The sequence below is a fragment of the Gymnoscopelus braueri genome (assembly GCF_963280865.1).
Source record: "Gymnoscopelus braueri genome assembly, chromosome: 21".
NCBI lineage: Eukaryota > Metazoa > Chordata > Actinopteri > Myctophiformes > Myctophidae > Gymnoscopelus > Gymnoscopelus braueri.
In genome coordinates, this window is record NC_137623.1 from 38,944,741 (window position 1) to 38,961,119 (window position 16,379).

A 16,379-nucleotide genomic window follows, 5' to 3' on the forward strand; every position below is an offset into this window, starting at 1 on the left:
ACTCAGTAGTTATCTGACTCTGTATGCCGTTGAGTCTGCTACAGTCAGTGTACAATGGACAACAATTATAAGAACACTGAATGTATTTGTAATTCTCATAAATAGTCATTGTATATCGTTAGCCATTTTTTGGGGGGCCAAATTGACATTTCTGCCTCTTAACATTGCTGATTCACTGTGCCTTATAGCCTTATGTCCTCAGCATCAGATTGCTTGTTACATTCCAAAATGCCGTAGGCATAAAGTGATTTCTGGAAACTTTTTGACTTGGGCAGAAACTATTTTTGAATGTAAAATGCATTCTGATAGGCTGAGAACATAGGCAATAAGGCAGGATGAATCAGCAGTGTTAGGAGATAAGAGTAGAGTTAGGCAGATATAAATAAAGGCAGATAAACATAGGCAAAAGTAGTCATTTGTCATTATGTTTAAGGTTTTCAGGAAAGAAGAAAATCACTATCTGCCTAAGTCATCTAGTTGACTTAGTCTTAGGCAATCATGAGAAAAAAGACAGTTTATCTGCCTTTATTTATATCTGCTTAAAGTTATACAATGCAGAATCCCAAATAACGATTTTTAGCAACCTCTGCTGGTCACTACCGTCACTGCATACAATTTCCGTAATCCTCGATTACCCAGAATTCCATTCGTTTTCACCGGAAGCCGGAAGCGTTTCAAAAAGCGATCTTTTAATTGTTTTATACTATCTACGGATCGTTTCTCTTAGCCAGTGGAGCATTAGTTACCATGAGCTGTGCTTTCTTTTTCTGTTCTTTTTCGATCTTCCAATCCTACATTATCTTAACATCAGCGTGAGGTTCCTTTTTGTTATAGCGCGGTAGTTCCTGGCCAAACAGGAAACCGTTGCGGTAGTTCCTGGGGACGTCGGCCACGACGTCATGACGTTGGCCAGGAACGTCATTTCCCCGGGAATGTCCCCCCAGTCCACTTTCAATAGAAAATATATAAATAAAAGGCTTCCGGGGGTGAAATTCACGGAGTGGGTGTTGTGAAACTTTTGCCACTCGCAAAAGATATACAATTTAACTTTAGTTTTGTTGAAAACGTTACCTAGTATTACTTTAACTCTACTCTCCTAACTGCTGATTCATCCTGCCTTATTGCCTACAGTATGTTCTCAGCCTAGGAGTGGGGTATGGCCAGGCTCTTGTAGAGTTTGGATGTGATTGGAGATGAAGGGCAGGTGTGCTGAGATGTGCTGTGGAGCTCTCTTGGGGCGCTGATGAGTGCAGAGAGAGAGACAGAGAGAGAGAGAGCCCACAGAACATTAGATGTGGAGGCGAAGACGGACGAGACGTAACACCATCGTTGTCATGGAGATTACAGCCCATGATACTACATGTGTTTTGGACCAAATCACACACAGTGTGAAACAGTCGCATGTCAGAGCACTGCATGCAGTGTATCAAATGTATATGTTTTACTCACGGTAAGACCTTGCAGATAATACAAATAAATCATGAAGTATAATTTGCCCTGAGTTGATCTGGAAATATGTGTAGTTGTGGTGCAAGAAGTAAAGGCTTATGTGGGCTACCTACACACACTTTTTAACAAGGGAAAGTATCTAACTATAGTTCATGTGATCTGAGGCACATACACTATTGTCAGCAATATTCTGTGTTGATACAGTCAATATACAGTATATAATATTCCTTTCCTTCCTTCTTTATAAATATCCAGTTTTGAACTGGAACTCCCAGGAACACTGGAGGCACAGATACTTTATTACTGTAGTTCATTAAAGTATTTTTTATTTGTTTGTCTTTTGGTTTATTTGACAGGGAGGGACAATGTACATTATAGTATAGTAGTTTGCACCAGAGATAGCTACGGTCATTTATAACTGTAGTCCCTGTGTGGTCACCCTGGGTGGGCGTTAGTGGTACCACATCAACTGTGAGCAATGATTAAAAAAATATATCTATGGCAAAAAAGCACTATAAAAAAATAAACAAGACGTAATACAAGATTGCAATTAAAGGAAAACTACAGTGAAAAATGTGATACAAAATGTTTTCTATAGCACATAGAAAAACATGAATCAAAGGTACATAATTTGATATAACAACATGGGGCCTAAACATAATCACAATAAAGGTTCCTACAATACATTCAAACAAAGTATTAACAAAAGGGCTGCCATATGGTTAGACCGCTTGGGAAGCAGAAGGTCCAAGGTTCGATTCCCGGCCCAACAATGTGTCGAGATGTTCCTGAGCCACAAGACACTTAAACTGCTCCACAAGGCGTTGCCCCTGCAGCGCCCACTGCGCCTGATACTTTGGCTGGGTTAATAATAATAATAATAATAATAATAATACATCAGACTTATATAGCGCTTTTCTTAGTACCCAAAGTCGCTTTACAAAACAGCTTAAAATAAACAATTTTATTAGGAGCAAAAAAAAAATTAACTCAAACCAAACTCAGTTTGGTTTGAGTTAAGTGGGGAAAGCAAGTCTGAAAAGGTGGGTTTTGAGGGAGGCTTTGAACACGGCAAGGATGGGGGCAACTTTGATGTGATGTTGGAGTGGGTTCCAAAGGGTGGGGGCTGCAACTGAAAAAGCCCTGTCACCCCAGGTGCGTGGGGAAGTCCAGGAGGTTTGCATCACCTGACCTGAGGGAGCGGGAGGGGGCGTGGCGTTTGAGGAGGTCAGAGAGGTAGCGGGGAGCCTCGTTATTCTATTCTGAAATCTATTCTGTTTTACTGGGAGCCAGTGAAGGTCATGTAATGGAGGACTGGGGTGATGTGGTCTCTGGATCTGGTTCTGGTGAGGAGGCGGGCAGCAGAGTTTTGCACATATTGAATTTTTTTTGACAACTTTGGATTTGGCACCGTAAAGGAGGCTATTGCCGTAGTCAAGTCTGGATGTGATGAAGGCATGGATGATAGTCTCTTCTGCAGTTTGGAATAGTGTGGGACGGAGGCGGGCGATGTTTCGGAGGTGGAAGAAGGCTGTTATGGTAATGTGGTTGACTTGGGATTGGAAGGAGAAGGTGGGATCCAGGATGACACCAAGGTTGTGGACTTTGGTGGAGGGGGTGACAATGGAGCTGTCAACATTCAGGGTGGAATTACGAGTGGAGCGGGTGAGGACATCTGGACCAATAATGAGGACATGTTTTTTTGCATCCAGGTTTTAATGTCAGTCAGACAGGTGGTGAGGGTGGAGAGGGTGGTAGCAGTAATGGTTTTGGAGGGGAGGTAGAGCTGTGTGTCGTTGGAATAGCAATGAAAACTGAGGCCATGGTGGCGAAGGATCTGTCTAAGGGGGAGGATGTAAAGAATGAACAGGAGGGGGCCAACCACCGAGCCCTGGGGGACACCGTGGGTGACAGAGGTTGTGATGGATTTAAAGTTATTTATTGAGATGAATTGATGTCTGTCGGAAAGGTAGGATGTGAACCAGGAGAGGGCAGTGCCGGAGATTCCGAGGGTGGATTTGAGGCGTGAGAGGAGTATGGAGTGGTTGATGGTGTCAAATGCAGCACAAGGAGGAGGAGGATGTTGAGTGAGCCGGTGTCGCAGGAGCAGGAGGTCGTTGGTGACTTTGATGAGGGAAGTCTCTGTACTGTGTTTGGAGCTGAAACTGGATTGTACGTTTTCAAAGAGGTTATTGGATTCAAGATAGGTGGTGACAGTTAAAGGTAGGGTACAGTAAGTGATTTTCTTTGGTTAAAATAAGTGTTAAATAGCTCTATATTGTGATAGTAGCCTACTCATTGCTATAGAGTGTTTGTTCAGTAAAAGGAGTCTCCTTGTCTCTCCAGCTCTTAATAAAACAGAAAATGCATTTTCGTTTCAGTTTCAGTTTCATTTCCAATTTTATTCAATCAGGATAGAGAACTCAATCAGGATATAGATTAAACAAGTGAAATTGGTAGTGATGACACTAAGAAATGAGCAGGCAAAATTGGAACTGGAACACTTTAAAAATGAAGCAAAAAAATAGGTACTTTCTCCTGATTGGCTGAGATTTGGACACCTACCGTAAAATGTATTTTCTGTTTATTAAAGAGCTGAAGAGACGGAGAGACTCCTGTTACTGAACAAACACTCTATAGCAATGATTACTATCAGAATATAGTGCTTTAACCTTTTAACAAAATACTTTTTGTTTTAACCAAAAAATATCACTTACCCTACCTTTAACAGTCCCATGGGTTAACAGTCCCATCTAGTAAAGGATCTTTTTTATTTTATAATATAGTGTATGTAATTATTTTTGCAGTTTGGTGATTACTTTGCAGAAACTTTGCACGCACATTCCCACTAGGCCGAGGAACACATGCCACCCTTTTCACATTGTCCTGTTATAGCGCCACCAGGAGTCCGATTTTTGCTAAACAAATGTTTTGCTATTACTGTACTTGGACAGATTTTGTCCAAACATCACGCAAATCGGTACACATTATCTCTATAGTCAAGTGATCAAGACGGATCCGTCCAATTTTTCATATTCCATCTTGATTGGCGAATTATGAACATTGCTGGCCCACAATAACCTACCTGACCTGGCGGAGACCTGTGCTCCGAGGAGCACTTTTTCTTGTTGGCTATTTCCCCTGCTTTTCAAAATAGCCTGCAATACCTCCTACTGCTGCACCCATTGTGCCACCAACCATTGCACCCATTGGGCCATAGCATGTACCAATAGCTACCCCAGCTTTACCTCCAGCCACAGCCCCAGCAGCAACCGCTCCAAATGATTGTTTTCTTGCTTCTCTCTCATGTTCTTCTCTCATCTTACGCATCGCCTCCTCTTTCTCCCTTTTAGATGTTTCTTTTTGTTCCTTTAGCTGTCTCTCCATTTCCCCAGCCCATTTCTTCAGTTCTTCCAGCTCTCTAGCATATCTGTCTTGCTGTTCCTGTTTCTTCAGCTTTTCCATAATTGTAGGTATCTTCTTTTCCATCTCTCTTGCACATCTTGCTTGTTCTTCTTTAATTTTCTTGGCTTTTTCCAGCGCCTCTCCGTCACATTTTTTCTTCAGTTCTTCTTCCTCTTTACGTCTCTTCTCTTCATTCTCTTTAAGAATTCTCTGTTTCTCTTCCTCTATTGCTTTAAATAGAAACATGATATGATCATGGATGCTAAGCAGCTGAGCTTTAATAATAAATAATATATATAAATAAATAAATAAATACATATATATATATATATATATATATATATATATATATATATATATATATATATATATGTATATATATATATATATATATATATATATATATATATATATATATATATATATATATGTATATATATATATATATATATATATATATATATATATATATATGTATATATATATATATATATATATATGTATATATATATATATATATATATATATATATATATATATATATGTATATATATATATATATATATATATATATATATATATATATATATATATATGTATATATATATATATATATATATATGTATATATATATATATATACATATATATATATATATATACATATATATATATATATATATATATATATATATATATATATAATCATCTACTGATTGCTAATTGATGCCTGTGAATTCTGTGAATATAGCAAAATGTGCTTTCAAAAAAATAAGACAACGGATTCATGGAGTGTATGTGGTGTGGTCAGACAATGAAATAATCAAAGTCAACGGCATGCGAGGGACCACAAAAATGGTGCAGGAAAAGAGCAAAAACAGAAGGCATGTCATCTGTTCAGATTAAGGGTCATCACCATGCCACCTTGTGATGGACATTTCCATAAATATTGTATTTTGGCCACGGACATGCAAAACGAGTAATATTACCAGAATCACATATAGCCCTAGCTCTTAAAGTCTCTAAAGTGCCATAGTGCCTACGCTATTCCACAGCGCTACACATTTTAAAATGAGCCACTTATCAAATAAATAAATGTTTAATTATTTGGGGGGGAACGCCGATCTACAAGCTCACAACACTTGTTTTTAATAGTTGTGGTTTCCATTAAGGTGAACAGGTACTGTAGTCTATGTTGATGAGAAAGTCTAAGGTATGCCGAGAAATGACGTGAGAGTCAAAACAGGTAATTATGTACAGTACACGATGAGTGATTCATGAGGGGCAGGGCAGGAATGCAGTGTCACAATAGTTTGCTGCACACTATGAATTGAGTACTCACTATGAATTGAGTACAATCACTACAGTATGAATTGAGTACAAGGACCCCAATTGAAACAATTGGGGTCTTTTGTAATCCTATTTAGTTGACCTTGTATTTGAACTGTACTTTCATGTGCTTTTTTTTGCAAACTTCTAAATAAAGTATTCAATCAATCAATCAATCAATCAAGTATTCAATCAATATGCAAAGGTGCCTAACTTTGATCAGAGGTGAAGAGGAGGTCTGATGGTGAGGCTGTGGATCCAGGATTTCCATGGATTATCATATGATTGTGGACTATATTGTATTATTGGACACTTTGAAACGCTTTCTCTCAACAGACATAAATCAGCTTTACTTGTCCAGTTCTGCCCTCCTTTGCCTCGGTGCTCCTTCTCAACAGATGACATGCCATGTTTTTGCACAATTTTTCACTGTGGTCACTCACATACAGTTGGCTTTAATTGTTTCATTGTCTGACACACCTCATACACTCCATTAATCCATTGTCTTAAAACATAAAAATAATAGTATTCCACAAAGGATTGAACGGATGTTTTGACATTTTCAGGGAATCCTGTTGTCTTGTTGTCCTCATATGATGCAATCATGTCCTGTACATGCATCACAACATACAATCAATACCACAAATCTCCTGCAACATTAATGACCATGTTATCCAGACACTTTATGAGTCACCAAAATGATTGAAACACATTTTTGTCTCCGCCAGGCCGAAAGGCATGGCGAGAGAGTATGTTTTGCACCCTGTCCGTCCGTCCGTGTGTGTCCGTCCGTCTGTGAACAGCCAATCTCCCGCACCGTTGGCTTGATCGCAGTGAAACTGTGCACACATACTCCCTGGATGCCAATTCAGAACCTCTGCACCAAATCTTTCACATGAGCCTGTTATAACGCCACCAGGAGGTCGCTTTTTGCAAAACACATTTTTTGACAGTACTCCTACAGATTTTGTCCAAACATCACGCAAATCGGTACACAGTATAGTCGTTAAACAAAACCGGTCTTTCAGATTTTTCATATTGCATCCTGATTGGCTAAAAATGGCTTCCAAAGTTTAAAGGAGTGCTCTGTTTTGAACAAAATGCCTCAAATCATGAACACAGCATGCAATTTCCGTGAAATTTTGCACCCACATTCCCACAATGCAGAGGAATAAATGTCACTTGAAATGTTTTAAATCAGCGCTATAACAGGGCAGGCCGATTCATGTTTTTACCTATAACTGCACCGATCTGTGTAAAACTCTGTATGCGCACTCCCTAGAGGTCAAGGAAAAACCTTTGCCCTGCATTTTTCACGTCTGCCTTTTATAGCGCCACCAGGAGGCCGACTTATGTAAAACAAATTTCTTTATATTATTCTTTCCGATTTTATCAAAATTCACGCAAATCAGTACACATGATCTGTATAGTCATTTGATCAAGGTGGATCTGTTTGATTTTTCATATTCCATCCTGATTGGCTAAGATTCACATCTAAAGTTTGCAGTAGTGGCTTGTTTTGCACAAAATCATGAACGCAGCGTCCGATTGCGGTCAAACTTTGCACGCATTTTCACACTATGTTACGGAACAAATGCCACCCTTTTTAAGATTGGCTTGTTATAGCGCTACCAACAGGTCTAATTTAGCTAAATGCATTTGAACAAAATGCCTCAAATGCCTCAATGCCTCAAATCATGAACTGCGTAGGTATTAGTCTGGAACTTCGGTGCGGAAGATTCATTTCCTAGGGGCGGTTTGAACAGATTCAAGCATCATAGCAAAAAATATCCTACTTTGAATAGTGGGCTCTGATTGGTCAACCCACAAATGTAATTCAAACCGAGTAGCGCCAGACCAATCTGCCAAGGGCTATTTTTTTTTCCTGTCGCAGATTCGTCTGGTTTCCAAGCTACCTCTATTCATAAATTATTATTAGGCTACTTTTTTTCCCTGCATTTTAGTTGTCTGGTATATTGGAAATTGAGAAATATCCAAAAATGGGTTTTGCACAAATCGGCCTCCTGGTGGCGCTATAACAGGCCCATGTGAAACATTTGAGGCAGAGGTTCTGAATTGGCATCCAGGGAGTGTGTGTGCACAGTTTCGCAGTGACCAGGCCAACGTTGCCGGAGATTAGCTGCTCGCAGACTGATGGACGGACGGACAGACGGACACATGGACGGACGGACAGGGGGTAAAACATACTCTCTCGCCATGCCTTTCGGCCTGGCGGAGACAATAACATTAAAATCACAATCTGTCAGTAATCTATGGAGCCCCTAAACTGGGGACATGGGGAGAGAAAAAAAGATTGGTGGAAAAAAAAGTTAAATACCTTTGCAAACCAACTCTGTAACCAACTCGTCGACTGTTTCATAGTTATCTCCGGTCAGGATTTTACTCAGGACTGTCTGCTTGATTAGGCTGCGCTCAAAGCCCATCTCCAAGGCAGACTTAATCAGCGGACTGTTCATCATGATCGCATCCTCAGTGCGCTCTTCACCCAGACCGAGGTCCACCACTAGGAGCGAGAAAGAGAGAGAGAGAGAGAGAAAGAGATGCAACCATATGGTATGCTGTTACATATCTGTATCCGAGAAGGGTTCCATTTATTATATTATGTATGGCACAGTGATTTGGTAGTCCCACTGACTCCTGCTCCTGCAGCTCAGGTCCTACAAGGGAGGAGACCTAGTTGGGGAGGAGACCATCTATCAGACGAGTGGACCAATCAGGAGGACGCCTTCCCATTATAATAGAGCTGTCATCAGCTGTGTACTTTGGCAGTGTGTAGCATGCGATTCAGTGCAGTTACATGCTGTCCACCTGAATGTATCAAAGTCAATACTCTGGGGGCTAAGAGTTTAGTACCCCTTGTATTTTGTATTACCCTGTGTGAGTGGCACCTTGTTTAAATTGAGCCTGCTAAAGTAGCATTGAGTTAAAGATGAGTGATTATCTCCCAAGGAGTAAAAGTAATCATAACCCTGTTGGGTGTTTTTTGGTTGACCACCAGTGCCAGGTTTTTGTTCACAGTCATCTTTTTGCCTTAGCTTAGATTAGGGAAGTTAGATTAGATTAGGGACTTAATGTAATTTTGATTTGGTAGAGGTTAGGCTACATAGGGGTTTAAAAAGAATAGGTTAGCTTGTTATATTTGTTTATTGGTTTTTGCACTGGGGTCACTTTATAAGTTTATATAATTTAAGTTCACTGTCACTCAACTGTATATCTGTATTATCTGTGTCACTTTCTGTACCAAAACAAAAAAAGTGTCAAAGCAATAAAGCTGCATTTCACTCACCAACCTTATGTCATGGTCCTTCACTCCCTAGACCTAAGGATCGTAACATATGCCAATAGTTAAAGGGTCTACACCATGAAAATCACTTTTTTCTTGTTTTTTTGTATTTTTTGGGGTCCCCAGTGTCTCTTGTACTTTTTTTTTTAATTCAGTCATTCCTTCTCATTTCATGGATTTCCAGAATGGGCGTGTCTGAACAGGCGATCTCAGAATGGAAATGTTTCTGATGTCACAAACATTAATGATGGCAAACCCAATGTTAAATGAAAAGTGCCCGAATCGCTCCGAAACTTTTTCTACCCCCCCTAAGTGGGGGTCTACAAACAAATACTTCGGGCTCGGATTTTGGCTCCGCCCCCCGGAAGTGGGTGAAACAGGCATCTCAAACACTTGGTGGAATTGTTCAAAAATGTTCAAAGTGTTTTTTTTTCGATTTTGTATTTTTCTTAAATGCTTCTTTTTATGCAGAATTTTTCCATTTTTTTTTTTTAAATTTTTTATTTATTTATTAACAGACAGAATTGCTCAGTAGCCCCCCCCTGCCCAAGAGGACGTTTTGGTATTGCAGCTGAAAGTGCTGTATAAGCCAGAGACAATTGACTTGGGATGAGTATATCTGAGTGATGATTTAGGCTCAAACCTTTTGAAAAAGGTTTGAGGGACATACACCATATGATATTAAATATCAATTTTTTTTTTTTAATTCATGGTGTAGATCCTTTAAGCTGTGTTTATGCCCACTGCTGATAATGGCCTATATGAAGGACCGCCATGAAGTCTTTCCATTGGTTCTTTGAAGCCGTGATTCTTTACATTTCTGAATTGTTTCCATCCAGTTTTAGCCCATTCTTTGAATTTAGACGTCACCATCAGTATCATATCACTGATCATCTGGCTACTCAAGACTTAAATATTGGTATTACTTCATACTCAATCACTCAATAATGAAGTAAGTGCAAAATGGTTGCCATGTGAATAGGTCAATAAGAGTGCCTCTATTCTAGCCTGGCATGGCCAGACTACTATCACTGCGTAGGTATTAGTCTGGAACTTCGGTGCGGAAGATTCATTTCCAAGGGGCGGTTACAAACAGATTCAAACATCATAGCAAAAAATATCCTACTTTGAATAGTGGGCTCTGATTGGTCAACCCACAAATGTAATTCAAACCGAGGAGCGCCAGACCAATCTGCCAAGGGCAATTTTTTTTTCCCTGTCGCAGATTCGTCTGGTTTCCAGGCTACCTATATTCATAAATTATTATTAGGCTACTTTTTTCCCCTGCATTTTAGTTGTCTGGTATATTGGAAATTGAGTAATATCCAAAAATGGGTTTTGCACAAATCGGCCTCCTGGTGGCGCTATAACAGGCCCTTGTGAAACATTTGGGGCATAGGTTCTGAATTGGCATCCAGGGAGTGTGTGTGCACAGTTTTGCAGTGACCGGGCCAACGGTGCCGGAGATCAGCTGCTCGCAGACAGATGGACGGACGGACGGACAGGGGGTAAAACATACTCTCTCGCCATGCCTTTCGGCCTGGCGGAGACAATAACATTAAAGTCACAATCTGTCAGTAATCTATGGAGCCCCTAAACTGGGGACATGGAGAGAAAAAAAATGATTGGTGGAAAAAAAGTTAAATACTTTTGCAAACCAACTCTGAAACCAACTCGTGGACTGTTTCATAGTTCTCTCCGGTCAGGATTTTACTCTGGACTGTCTGTGTCTGCTTGATTAGGCTGCGCTCAAAGCCCATCTCCAAGGCAGACTTAATCACCGGAGTGTTCATCATGATCGCGTCCTCAGTGCGCTCTTCACCCAGACCGAGGTCCACCACTAAGAGCGAGAGAGAGAAAGAGAGAGAGAAAGAGATGCAACCATATGGTATGCCAATAGTTAAGCTGTGTTTATGCCACTGCTGATAATAGCCTATATGAAGGATATATATATATATATATATGAAGCCTATATGAAGGACCGCCATGAAGTCTTTCCATTGGTTCTTTGAAGCCGTGATTCTTTACATTTCTGAATTGTTTCCATCCAGTTTTAGCCCATTCTTTGAATGTAGACGTCACCAGTCATATCAGTATCATATCACTGATCATCTGGCTACTCAAGACTTAAATATTGGTATTACTTCATACTCAATCACTCAATAATGAAGTAAGTGCAAAATGGTTGCCATGTGAATAGGTCAATAAGAGTGCCTCTATTCTAGCCTGGCATGGCCAGACTACTATCACTGCGTAGGTATTAGTCTGGAACATCGGTGCGGAAGATTCATTTCCAAGGGGCAGTTACAAACAGATTCAAACATCATAGCAAAAAATGTCCTACTTTGAATAGTGGGCTCTTGATTGGTCAACCCACAAATGTAATTCAAACCGAGGAGCGCCAGACCAATCTGCCAAGGGCTATTTTAGTTTTCCTGTCGCAGATTTGTCTGGTTTCCAGGCTACCTCTACTCATAAAGTATTATTAGGCTACTTTTTTTCCCTGCATTTTAGTTGTCTGGTATATTGGAAATTGAGTAATATCCAAAAATGGGTTTTGCACAAATCGGCCTCCTGGTGGCGCTATAACAGGCCATGTGAAACATTTGGGGCAGAGGTTCTGAATTGGCATCCAGGGAGTGTGTGTGCACAGTTTAGCTGTGACCGGGCCAACGTTGCCGGATATTAGCTGCTCGCAGACAGATGGACGGACGGACGGACAGACGGACAGGGGGTAAAACATACTCTCTCGCCATGCCTTTCGGCCTGGCGGAGACAATAACATTAAAATCACAATCTGTCAGTAATCTATGGAGCCCCTAAACTGGGGACATGGGGAGAGAAAAAAAGATTGGTGGAAACAAAAAGTTAAATACCTTTGCAAACCAACTCTGTAACCAACTCGTCGACTGTTTCATAGTTCTCTCCGGTCAGGATTTTACTCTGGACTGTCTGCTTGATTAGGCTGCGCTCAAAGCCCATCTCCAAGGCAGACTTAATCAGCGGAGTGTTCATCATGATCGCATCCTCAGTGCGCTCTTCACCCAGACCGAGGTCCACCACTAGGAGCGAGAGAGAGAAAGAGAAGCAACCGGTATGCCAATAGTTAAGCTGTGTTTATGCCCACTGCTGATAATAGCCTATATGAAGGACCGCCATAAAGTCTTTCCATTGGTTCTTTGAAGCCGTGATTCTTTACATTTCTGAATTGTTTCCATCCAGTTTTAGCCCATTCTTTGAATTTAGACGTCACCAGTCATATTAGTATCATATCACTGATCATCTGGCTACTCAAGACTTAAATATTGGTATTACTTCATACTCAATCACTCAATAATGAAGTAAGTGCCAAATGGTTGCCATGTGAAAATGGTCAATAAGAGTGCCTCTATTCTAGCCTGGCATGGCCAGACTACTATCACTGCGTAGGTATTAAGGTCCTTACACACCGGGGCGATTTTTTTCATGCGAATAATACGTTTTTTAAAAAAACCTTATAAAGTCAATGCAAGCTTCCACACCAGTTTCGCGGAGCGAAAAAAACGTCTTTTAATTATTCGGAACGAGTCAGAATTTTGCGTATATTCACATATTCGCCGGTGTGTAACCGCCTTTAGTCTGGAACTTCGGTGCGGAAGATTCATTTCCAAGGGGCGGTTACAAACAGATTCAAACATCATAGCAAAAAATGTCCTACTTTGAATAGCGGGCTCTGATTGGTCAACCCACAAATGTAATTCAAACCGAGGAGCGCCAGACCAATCTGCCAAGGGCTATTTTACCTGTCGCAGATTTGTTTGGTTTCCAGGCTACCTCTATTCATACATTATTATTAGGTTATTTTTTTCCCCTGCATTTTAGTTGTCTGGTATATTGGAAATGAATGCATTAGTATTGATTACTTTTTTCTGTATGTCTCTCCCCCACAACATGTGGTACTTTTTTACACACACACATGAAATGAGCACATTTAACCCCTGTTGTTAATAATAATAATTAATTATAATTATTGTTAATATCATTAAGGGTAATAATAATAATAATACTATTAATAATAATATGTGTATAACAAAATCAACCAACTTGTGTCTGATAAATAAAAAAAAACACCTAAGCGAATGGTTTTAATCATAGAAGATGCAAGGCAGTTCAATTCAACACTTTTTACAATTTTACCCTATGTTACCCTCATAGGAGCAAGAAGAGTTTGCCACTCTTGTTGCATGCTCACCTGGGGGATCCACACACTCCCTGGAGCTGTTGTCTCTATCTGTAAGGAGCTGTAAGAAGAGGGCGCGCACACACACACACACACACACACACACACACACACACACACACACACACACACACACACACACACACACACACACACACACACACACACACACACACACACACACACACACACACCTATTTTATTTTCATATGTATTGTATTCTACAATGTTCTTTCAAATGCCTAACGTTCCAATCCAGAAAGGTGGGCGGTTCTGTACAAACCTGTTTTAACAGCTGAGGGAAACGAGCCTGGATCTGATGAACAAACTCCTGTCCCTTCTCTTGGAGCACATATTCACATCTGCAATAAACCAGAGGAACATGAAACACATTTATGTAAACTAATTGATTTATTGAATTCATTATGATGGCCTGCAGTATTGTAGTTATCAATAACTAGCCCATACCCGGTCGGGGACACGACCCACCCAAGACGCGCACCCAAGACAGAGGTTACTCAAATTATAGTATGATGTTGCTGATAATGCAGCTAATACTGACAATATAGCACCTTTAACAAGGTTTAATTTGTTCAAGGTAACACGTCGTTGCTGTCAGTCAGAAACCTTGTTTCTCCATATTTCAACTTTTTATGTTTTTTCATATAGATTAATGTCCTACTTCGTCATACAAGAGTTTTGCATAAATGTTGCGAAAATTGCCGATTTAGCTTGTCTATTTTCACTTTTTTCTTTTTTTTTCAAACAATAATAAAAGGTTTTCACCCGACAGGGATGTGTGCATTTTCTTAAGCATTTATTTAATTAATTAATTAGTTAAATTATTTTTATAGTGGTATTTACCTGGGAAACCATTTAGTGTGTACCACCCATGGATCGTCTCCGGACTGCCAGCTTTGCAGGACTCCGTAACAGCAGAAACACTTCACGCAATCATGCAAGCCTGAAACGCAGGACAGTTCAATTACCTGATATCAAGGACAGGTGTGAATAGAGAGAGAGAAGGATGAGGCTGGCAGGGCACTGCAGTCAGGCACCTGGAACTAGTGCCAAGCAAACTGACACTGTGGGAGCAAAGCCAGGAAAGGCAAGAAGCGCACCACACCTACAGTAGATGCACTGCGGTGCTAACAACCCAGTAGAGCTCAAGGCCCTGGTGTTAGATATGAGTGTGTGGAGGGCTTTCAGGAGGCGATTCAGGAGGCCTGAGTTGGTGTTGGCTAGACCGCACTCTAGCATCGCATCAGTACTGTGAATACTCTCCTCCCCCGGGGACAGGGAAGTATTACGTTTTATTTACGTTTCTACTCACTGCAGTTTCCCCGACTGCCACATTAATCACGGTACATTTTGTGTTTACAAAAGTTGGAGAATGGAGACTATTGTCACCATCTTTAATAATCACTTGTAAAAAGGGGGTTAGAATTCACCGCGGTGCATCCGGCTTTGTTGAGCGTCTATACGAACAATTGTGTTCAGGCCATGTAATCCTACGGGCTGGGGTGGCACTTGTGAGCAGGGAATGTTGGGCGGGAGGAGTATAGGACGGAAGCTCTATGTCCTCCGGGTGCGAGCTCCTCAGTGGAGGAATTAATTGGCATACAAAAGTCTTTAATTCAGTGTGAAGCTAAAGTAATTTATATTAAACACAGTCATGAAAGTACAGATGGTGAGGAATTCTCTGTGCTGCTAACCTCCTCTTTAACAGGGCGGTAGTGAGGTCCAGCCATAACAATTACACCAGACCAGTGCTTTTATAACCATTATTTTGTATAATATCAACTACATTAATTGTTGGCAACTCTGCTTTGATACACAGTCCTTACCCATGTAGTAGAAGCCGGCTTGGGCCAGCTGGTCGGGACGGACAGGGATGCGAGAGGGCCAGTTTACGAAAGTGAGCAGTCTGTCTTCGCTCTGCTGCATGGCTGGTTTGGACACGTTACTGAGAGCCAAATAAATACTATGTTACAAGTAAAAGTCCAGAGTTAAAAAATATACTTGAGTAAAAGTACAAAAGTATTGGCATAAAAATGTACTTAAAAGTACTAAAATGTTTGAAAATATATGTTTTCCATCCTGTCTGTCCATGTGTGTGTCCGTGTGTATTTGTATGTGTCTGTGTGAGTCTGTGTGGCAACACATCTCCATCAACGCTGGACCGAAAGGCATGAAACTTAGCGCACACTCCCAGTAGGCCAAGGAAGAACCTCAGCCATTTTTTTTTTTTTTATCGGCCTCATTGTGGCGCTAAAACGGACCATTTTACATTTTTGCCTTATGACCTTTGAAGCTTAGGTTGTACAATAAAACATTTTTCCCCCTGGAATCCTTGGATCCTGATGCAACTCATCACATAGGCCATGCCCATTTTTCCCTTACAAGATTTTCCACCATTTAGCATTTTCAGATTTTGTTGCTGCATTCATGATTCGTTGCATTTTGTGCAAAACAGCCATTCCCGCAAACTTTGTTCTAAAAATTTGTTTTGCTAAATTAGACCTGCTGGTGGCGCTATAACAAGCCAATCTTAAAAGGGTGGCATTTGTTCCGCAACATAGTGTGAATATGCGTGCAAAGTTTGACCGCAATCGGACGCTGCGTGATTTGCAGCATTTTGTTCAAAACAAGCCACTACTGCAAACTTAAGATG

The 16,379-nt window shown here is 40.5% G+C and overlaps 1 protein-coding gene across 4 annotated transcripts in view; it reads right to left on the reverse strand.

The window, feature by feature from the left end:
- Positions 1 to 1,790: 1,790 nt before the first annotated feature.
- LOC308077311 (GTPase IMAP family member 4-like) overlaps positions 1,791 to 16,379 on the reverse strand; it is a 128,185-nt gene continuing 113,596 nt past the window's right edge. Inside the window, exons 3-10 of one of the 4 annotated variants that reach the window (XM_080417943.1) lie at positions 15,553 to 15,689; positions 14,570 to 14,669; positions 13,989 to 14,067; positions 13,718 to 13,766; positions 12,363 to 12,548; positions 11,135 to 11,326; positions 8,521 to 8,706; positions 1,791 to 5,084 (exon numbers count right to left, since the gene is read on the reverse strand). In XM_080417943.1, coding sequence (XP_080274069.1) covers positions 4,582 to 5,084; positions 8,521 to 8,706; positions 11,135 to 11,326; positions 12,363 to 12,548; positions 13,718 to 13,766; positions 13,989 to 14,067; positions 14,570 to 14,669; positions 15,553 to 15,652 — 1,395 coding nt within the window. In that variant the 5' untranslated portion in view covers positions 15,653 to 15,689 and the 3' untranslated portion in view covers positions 1,791 to 4,581. The remainder of the gene's footprint in view (positions 5,085 to 8,520; positions 8,707 to 11,134; positions 11,327 to 12,362; positions 12,549 to 13,717; positions 13,767 to 13,988; positions 14,068 to 14,569; positions 14,670 to 15,552; positions 15,690 to 16,379) is intronic. The other 3 variants (XM_080417944.1, XM_080417942.1, XM_080417946.1) reach the window with 3 other exon arrangements.